This window comes from Peromyscus leucopus, chromosome 11 (assembly GCF_004664715.2).
Source record: "Peromyscus leucopus breed LL Stock chromosome 11, UCI_PerLeu_2.1, whole genome shotgun sequence".
In the NCBI taxonomy this organism is placed as follows: Eukaryota; Metazoa; Chordata; class Mammalia; order Rodentia; family Cricetidae; genus Peromyscus; species Peromyscus leucopus.
Genome location: NC_051072.1, coordinates 56530328 through 56539282, shown reverse-complemented (window position 1 = coordinate 56539282; position 8955 = coordinate 56530328). Strand labels below are relative to the sequence as shown.

At 44.3% G+C, this 8955-nt stretch overlaps 1 protein-coding gene across 6 annotated transcripts in view; it reads right to left on the bottom strand.

The window, feature by feature from the left end:
- Window positions 1-6171: 6171 nt before the first annotated feature.
- Window positions 6172-8955, bottom strand: part of Msh3 (mutS homolog 3) — an 87979-nt gene continuing 85195 nt past the window's right edge. For 5 of the 6 annotated variants that reach the window (XM_028891035.2, XM_037209512.1, XM_037209514.1 and 2 more), the window contains one exon: window positions 6658-6896. In XM_028891035.2, coding sequence (XP_028746868.1) covers window positions 6785-6896 — 112 coding nt within the window. In that variant the 3' untranslated portion in view covers window positions 6658-6784. Of the gene's footprint in view, window positions 6897-8955 lie in introns of all 6 variants that reach the window. The other variant, XM_037209513.1, reaches the window with a different exon arrangement.

The following is an 8955-nucleotide window of genomic DNA, read 5'->3' as shown; positions in this document are numbered from 1 at the left end:
CTTCTCCAGAACCATGTCTTCCTGTGTGCTTCCATACTAAACCTCTGAAACAGTAAGCAAGTCCCAATTAAATGCTTTCTTTTATAAGAGTTTCCGTGGTCATGGTGTCTCTTCACAGCAATAGAACACTGACTAAGACAGATTGTTAGCCAAGATATATAAAGAATACTTAAAACTCAACAATACAATAATAATCAGATAGAAAAATGAGCCTAAGACAAACACCTTAACAAAAATATGAAGCTGGTGAATAAACATAGGAAAGGATATTCCCTATCATATGTTATCAGGAAAGACAATGAAAAATAGTAACATGTCATATACATTATTAGAGTGGCTGAATCTGGAACACTTAGATGTTTAATGCAATCAAGGACGGAAGTATCATTTATTGTTGGTGCCCATGCAAAATGGCTCAGCTTTTTTCGAGGATGGGTTAGCAAATTCATGCAAAACTAAATAAACTCTTACCACACAATCCAGATAGCTTACCCCTTGGTATTCACCCAGTGGAGTTTAAAAGTTGTGTCCACACAAAAACCTGTGTATAGATGTTTATGACCGCTTTGGTCACAGTTTTCAGAGCTTAGAAGCAGCCAAGACATTCTCCAGGAGCTGAATAAACTGTGATAGAGCTAGACAATGGAACACCACTCATCACCAGAAGGAATGGGTTGTCACACCAAAAAAAGAATGGAAAACAATGTAACAATGTTTCTATTGGCATATAGGGAGGGATCTTAAATGCACATTACTAAGTGAAAAGGGCCAGTCTGGAAATGCTACATTTTCTGATTCCAACTCTGCGGCATTTTGGAAACAGTAAGAACTATGGAGACAATGAAACATCAGAGGTTTCCAGGAATTTGAGGAGAGGGAGGGAGGGCAGAACAGGTAGAGTGTGGACTTTTAGGGCAGTTAAAATGCTTTGTATGATACCATATGGTGAGAGGATGTTATTGTCCAACAGCAGTGTGTAACAGTGAACCCTAATGTAAGTCATGGCTTTGAGTGATACTGAGGAGTCAATGCAAATCCCTCAACTCTAACAAATGTATCAGAGTCCACACTGAGGAGGCTGAGGGGGCAGGAAAGGTATGGACACTTTGCTCCTCTACTAGATTTTCCCTAAATTTGAAATTGTCCTAAGAAATAATTTATTTAGGTGGTGGTGCACGCCTTTAATCCCAGCACTTGGGAGGCAGAGGCAGGTAGATCTCTGTGAGTTCAAGGCCAGCCTGGTCTACAGAGATCCAGGACAGCCAGGGATACACAGAGAAACCCTGTCTCAAAAAAAAAAAAAAACAAAAAAAAAAAAAAATGACATTCCTAGGGTTCCACACAAGACCTACTGAGGCAAAATCTTGGGGAGGGGTAGAGGAGGGAAATGCACACATTTTCTTGCAGACTAGATCATGGACTATGAAGGGAGAAGTGAGAAAAAGAAAGGAGAAAGAGAAAAAGTGATAAAGAGGGATGCTGATAAAGATGGATGCTGATAAATATGATAGATGCTGATCAAGAGGGATGCCGATCAAACTGATGCTGATCAAGATAGATGCTGATGATCAAGACAGATGCTGATAAAGAGATAGATGATGATAAAAAAAAATTAGATGCTGTCTCCCAACCTCAAACATTCAGATCCAGTCAGGGTGGTATTCGACTGCATTTAAATCTTCTCAACTAACTCTGACAGAAGGTAGTAATCCCTACACCCCATGGGGGCATTATGAAGTAAGATGCAGAAAGGGCCTTGAGAAAGAAATAAAGATGACACACAATACTCCAGATATTCTCCAGAAACATTACAGAGGATGGGCAGAAGGAGCGTATGAGCTGAAAGAGGAGAAGGCCTGTCGAATGCCACCTTCTGGACCTGGCATGGTGGTTGAAGTCATCAGTTCACAGTAGTTGCACTCACTTGCACAAGACTGGCCCTGTGAACCGTCCGTCAGTCACGGGTAGAGTAAGGGCTCGTAGGGTCCTAGCTCTCCCTGCTGAGTCCTCAGCTACTGACAGATGCTGGGAGAGATGGAGTCTTTGTCTTTCGCTGTGTGTTTACTGGTAATCCCATCAAGCTCCAGTGTAGCCCTGTGGTCACACAGAAGACCCTAGTAAACTCAGTGGGTCACCGTTCGGTGCCTCGCTCAGTCTTCAGCAGAAAAGTGTCTTCTTGTAGCAGACGGGAACTCACACAGAGACCCATGACGGGACAATGTGCAGAGAGTGAGAAACGTTGGAGCACTCAGTCCTGAATGGTCTGTCTTCTACCAACTCCTCCCCTCAGGGCTCAGGGAGCTCTCCGGAAGAAGAGGCAGAAAGACTGTAAGAGCCAGAGGTGGTGGATGACGTCCAGGAAAGTCTTGCAGACACGACAGGACTGATGCACACGGAGTCTGTGGCAGCATACACAAGACCTGGACAGGTTCAAGCCGGATGGGGAGTCTCACTGGGTACACTAACCACCCTTCAGGGCAGGCTCATGCTCAGGAGTAATTAGACAACACAAAATGAACCCATGGTGTTTCTGTACACTGTCTAGTTTTGCTTTGTTTGGGCTTTGGTTTTTTTTTTTTTTTTTGAGGGGGGAGGGTCTTATTGGTCTTTTGTTTGTTTATCATGATTTCCATTTTTTGTGTGTGTGTTTGTTATTTTGTTTCATTTTAAAGAGAGAAAAAACAAAGTTGTGGAGGTAGGGAGGATCTGGGAAGAATGGGGGAGAGAGAAATGATCAAAATATAGTGTGTGTGTGTGTGTGTTAAAAAGCTCAGTGGGTTACAACACAAAACTAAAAGACATTAATGTAGCAAAGTGCGAAGTGGGCTTTGACTGGGAAGGGAGGGAGATGAGAGGAGGCGGGTGAGAGAAATTAGAATGCATGATCTACACATACACAAAATTGCCTGGGAGAAAATTATTAATAAAATAGATCTTGTGAATGTAAAAGGAGGGAGGGGAGGGGGGAGAGAAAGAGAGAGACATGTGCATGAGAGAGAGAGAGAGAGAGAGAGAGAGAGAGAGAGAGAGAGAGAGAGAGAGAGAAATGAAATCTCCAAAGGCAGTGAAAAGGAGCAAAGCACTAGAATAAAGGACTAAACCACCAGAGAAAAGAATTCTCTCTCCCAAGCTGAACTATTTCTGCCTGAAGACAACTTCGCTGTGTGTCTCACGACATCAAGTACGTGCATATTGTTCATTATTTCATGGTAACAGGGCAGGTGACAAGTTATCTTTGGGATTTAGTTTTAAAGATGGATTAGGTGGTGAGGCCCAACAGCAATGAGCAAAGCTGCAGTTTCTAAGAGCCACACAGTTTCTAAGAGCCACACAGTTTCTAAGAGCCGCACAGTTTCTAAGAGCCACACAGTTTCTAAGAACCACACAGTTTCTAAGAGCCACACAGTTTCTAAGAGCCACTCAGTTTCTAAGTGCCACAATCCTTTGCAGAATTGGCCAAAGCAACTGGCAGGCTTTCATGAGGAACCTGAGTTCACCCAATGAGTAAGGGAAAAATGGACTTTTAAAGACAACATTTGAAATTTGTCACCAACTGTAACTGGGGCAACCTTACAATTTGCGATTCCAAACGGAGCAGTTCTGAATTAGGGAGGCTTTTAATAAATGTGACAGCCAAGCAGGTGGACGCCAATATGTCTCAGGCAAGCCAGAGTGGTCATGTAAGTCCTGTCCCTCCCACTTCCCTGGGGCAGTAAAGCTCGCAGTCCTCATAAGCATGAGTAACAGTGGTCCAGGGAGGGACCACGGATGGCGCTAAGACACTCCATGCCCCCGGTGAGAAGCACCAAGCAGCATTTTTATAATTACATGGCACAGCAGTAATTACAATTGATCCTGGGACTCATCAAAGGTCAGCATTAATTGGCAGGCTGTATTGGATTCGATCTAGTCTCTCTCAGGAATTCCCATAGTAGGCAGTGTTGTACCAGCCCCACCCTCCATGACAGGCTCCAACCTGGACAAACTGTCAGATGGAAAAACTTTGTCTTATCTTAAAATATGTCTCACGTCTGTAAGGATCTCGAGACATCAGGGAGTTTCTACCTTGATGACATGGAGCATTCTTATTGAGTTTCTGACCTGAAACTTTTTTGTATTTTTTTCTACTTTAACGATATTTATTGGGATCTACAGTATGCCATGTTTTCTCCTCAGTGTCAAAGCAGAGAAGAGATGGAACAAATTGTTGTAAATGTACAAGTCACTTGTAACCGTTGAGACTAACGCTTCATAAACCAGGGGATTCTGAACTATACCATGCTTTGTCACATACAAAGCTGCTTCTAAAACTATTCCAGCAGCCAGAATGGGATCATCGAAATGTACACCACCCACTGAAGGGTTAAATAAAACATGGGTTTGAAACAGAAAGATCCATGCTCCATCAGTGAGGAGGAATGGCTGACTGGCCCATGCTACGGCATGGATGGAGTCTGAAAACATCAATCTGAGTGAAAGATAACAGGTCCAGAAGAGCACGTGTTGTGTAAGCCATTTAGATGAGGTGCCCAGAAGAGGCAAATCTTCAGAGGCAGAATGTGGATGAGAGGTTGTCTGGTGCTGGGGTGTTCTGGGGAGAAATGGAGAGTGACTGTCAGTGGGACCCCACCCTGAAGCTGACAACAGGCACAGCTGTACGAGTTCAGGAGGAAGAAGCGTCCGTCGATCTGCATGCTCTCAGTGGGCGAGGTGGTGCTGTGTACAGACAATAGTTAGTGGGGCCATTCAGTAGCACTGAGCAACCAAGCACATTCTTCATCAACATGGACCACTTTTGTGGCCACTGCAGGCAACAGTCTAGAAACAGAAATTAAACCATGTCCCTCAACTATGGAAAGGAAATTTAACTGAGCAGGAATACTGAATGGGGGGGGGGAGGAAGAACACTTATGCAGGATGACATACTTAGAAACAAAAAGAGCACACGGATACGAGGAGCCAGATTGGAAGTGCTGTAAAAACCCCAGGGACACAGCTGGGTGTCCATCCCTTGAAACTTGCAGGGAGGTAGGGTGTCTGTGAATCCAAGAAGCCTCAAGTTTCAGCTCTAAGATGACATATGTGTCATCCTGGTTAACAGAGAGGTCAGCATCCCAAGGACCTTCCACAGTTGAAAATAAAAACAGCTGGATGTGGCGGCACACACGTCTTTAAGTCCTAGAGCTCTGGAGGCAGGGGCAGGTGGGCCTCCTGAATTCAGGGTCAGCCTGGTCTACATAGTGAATTCCAGGTCAGCCAGAGCTACATAGTGAGACCCTGTCTCAGAAAAAAAAAAAAAAAAAAAAAAAAAAAAAAAAAAAAAAAAAAAAAAAAAAAAGATGAGTGGGCAATGGATGGGGGATAAGAACATAAGGGAATGGGATGGTTGAACTGGAACAGGGATGGAGTGGGAAAGCAATGAAAGAGATACCATGATGGAGGGAGATATCATGGGGATAGAGAAACCCGGTGCTAGGGAAGTTACCAGGAATCCTCAAGGAAGACCCCAGCTTGGACTACTAGAAATAGTGGAGAGGGTGCCTGAACTGAACTGGCTTGCTCCAGTGATCAGATCGGTGAATACCCTAACTGTCATTACAGAACTTTTCTCCAATGGCTGACGGAAGCAGAAACAGAGATCCACAGCCAAACACTAGGCCGAGCTCCAGGAGTCCAGTCAGGGAGAGAGAACAGGGATTCTATGAGCAAGTGCATCAGGATCATGATGGGGAAACCTGCAGAGACGACCAAACCAAACTAGTGGGAACTCATGAAAGTTGGATCAATGGCTGTGGAGCCTGCATGGGACTGGACTATAGGCCCTCTGCATGGCGAGACAATTGTGCAGCTTGATCTGCTTGGGGGGCCCCCCTGGTGGCAGGATCAGAATCCATCCCTGGTGCATGAGTGGGCTTTCTGGAGCCCACTACCTATGATGGGACACCTCGTGCAGTCTTGAGGCAAGGGGAGGGGCTTGGACCTGCCTCTGCTGGATGTGCCTCCCCATGGGAGGCCCTTGCCTTCTTGTGTGGGGGGGAGTAGGTTGGGAGGGGAGGCTGGGGGGCGGGAGGAGGGAAGAGGGGGATCTTTGGTGTATAAAATGAATGAAATTTTTTTTCTTAATTTAAAAAAAAAAGAAAGAAAAAGAAAAAGGAAAACATGACAACTGTCTAGTATCAGGAAATCAAGTATTCATTCCATAGTTTTTATTGAAATGAATGATTTATACCACAACCTTTAAGCTGTTTAAAATGATGACAACATTTAGCTCTTCGAATTTCATATGGCTTTTTCCTTCCTGTGCTCTGGCTCCGTGGTTCTACTTCTCATGAAAATGTTCATGGCTGTGGTGAACAAACAGCTGGCATTATACAATTCTGTAGTTCTCATAAAAGTGGGTTCCGATCAGATTACCCGGTTGCCAATTGTCTGAACGCAAGGAGAAGCGTTCGGCTCCTGCGATGGCGCAGCGCTGAGCGCTACCGCTCCAGGCTTCCCTTAGGAGATTCAGGCTTTTACACGGAGCTTGCTGCCTGGGAAGATTTCTGATTACCCAGTGAAGCTTTCACATTCCAAAGTGTGGGTTCTTCTAAAGGTGGGAGGGTGAGAGCTGGAAAAGCTCTCCCTTCACAGAGGAAGAAGCTTGTTTCAACAGGAAGACCATGCTCATCATAGGTGTTCACGTCACAAAGACGAGCTGTAACCAGAACGTTCTTTCGTACGGTTTGCAGCTTCAGTTCTCCAAGTTTTGCTTTAATAAAAAAAAAAGGAGTTTTCTTTCATTTTAGTGTGGGAGAGAAGTCTGTACTCCCTCTGTCCCCAGCTCCTCTGTCCACGTGTGCAGGACCTTCACATCATGTGTCATCCACACATCTGCAAAGCACTTGAGCCTTTTCCTGGAGAAAAAGAATTAGTTATTTGGGAGTGGGATTCATGGGGGAGGGTGTCTCACAGGAGCAAAAGAAAGCCTACTCAGGACAGAAAGGGCTCTGTGGACAGGACGCTATGACAGCATCCGCAACTCCAGGGCTACAGCAGCATCAAAGATTGAGGTTATTGGTCACCATGATTGTCTTCCTGCTGCCTTCTAAAATCCTGCCTGCAGGGAGGGGCCTACCACTTCTTAGAGGCTGGTCTCCAAAGACAAAATATTTCTATTTATATTTATATAAATATAAATTTATAATAGGATAAAAAGCAAAACTGATTTAATCAAATAAAGCTGGGAAACCAAAGGTCCAAACAGCAGCAGCCCACCGAGCGAGCAGCAGAGCGGTGATCCAGTTAGCGATTACTCAGGGCTGGAGTAAGAGTTCCACCTACCGCCTCATGTCTAATGAGCTTGGTGGTCCTGGGTCAGCTCCTTGCTGAGACCTGGTCACGGCACACAAGGCTGTCATGAGGATTAGGTGTGTCAATGTGGGTAAGTCAGTTGGCACAGTGCCCAGGAAGCTACAGGTGACTGTATGTATGTGGTGAGTACGCAATTAATCCTTAACTACTGTAGCACATCCACATCTACCCCACAAGAGTCAGCTTTCTTTGGATCTGACCAAGAGAACTGATGGAAAAGTGCTTATAATGCACAGGGAAAGTGCGTACAACATTCTGACAAACCACAAAATAGTCCATCTTCAAAAAAATTGGGGAAGTATTTATTTTATACGTATGAGTGTTTTGCTGGCTTGTATGTTTATGTACCATGTGCATGGTTAGTGTTCATAGAGGCCAGAAGAGAGGGTCAGATCCCTTGGCACTGGAGTTACAGATGGTTGTGAGCTGCCATGTAGGTGCTGGGAATCGAACCTGGGTCCTCTGAAAGAGCAGCCAGTGCTGAACCACCTCTCTCCAGATCTGAAATATCCCATCTTAATGTAATGTCTCACCTTTTAAAGATAACTCTGTATATTTAAAAATGTCACATATTAGTTGGAAAAATGAATGTCTATAATAATCTGTGAACTTTCTAATTTTCTTGATTTAGCTTTTGAGGCTACAGTAATAACAAGCATGAACTATTTTATTGCCAGCTTGTATATGTGTCCTTTGAGGCAGGGTTTCACTATATAGCCCTGACTAGCCTGGAACTCACTATGTAGACTAGGCTAGCCTCTAACTCACAGAGATCCACCTGCCTCTGCCTCCAGAGTGCTGGGGTTAAATGGGTGTGCCACCACCGTCCAGTATAATCTTTTGAGGTAGAGGTTTGTTATTATTTCTTCCAGGAAAAGATGATCGGATGATAAGAAAGACTATGTTTATCTTTGAACTTTGCAGAAGGCTAAAGTTTAGATTTTGAGCTCCCATTGATAAACTTGTCAGAAAATTTTTTTTATATTAATTTGTCTTGTAACAGAAATAGGCCCTTGCTTCTGGTGTGACATTGCAGAAGTGATCTAGAAGACTGTGCCAACTCAAGCTAACTGTTCCCTAACTGTTTAAGAGAGAATAGGCTGTGACTTGTATTTGTTCCCAGAATGCTTTCCTCATGGTCTCTCCCCTCAGGTATACCCTAGGAGTATATTAATTAAGATTAGTTATTAACTCACTACACACTGACTAGCTATCAAGGGTGGAAAGCATTCACATAAACCATGGAGGTGAGGAGTGTGCAGAGAGAGAAACCAGATTACAATTGTCACACTCAAAACAGAAATAAGTGCATGTAGATAATATGATCTCATGGCTACACACTACAATTTTCACTCATATCCTGACAGAATTCTGCCCCCCGCCAGATTCATTTATTCACTTTTATTTGTATGTACAGATGTGTGGATGTGTGTCTGCATGTGTTTAGGTGCACCATGCCTGTGGAGGTGTTCACTGAGGCCAGAAGCACTGGATCCCCTGAGACTGGAGTTACTGACAGTTGTGAGCATCTTATGTAGGTGCTGGGACTGAACTTGGGTCCCTGGAAGAGCAACAAGCACTCTTAACTGCTGAGGCAGGTCA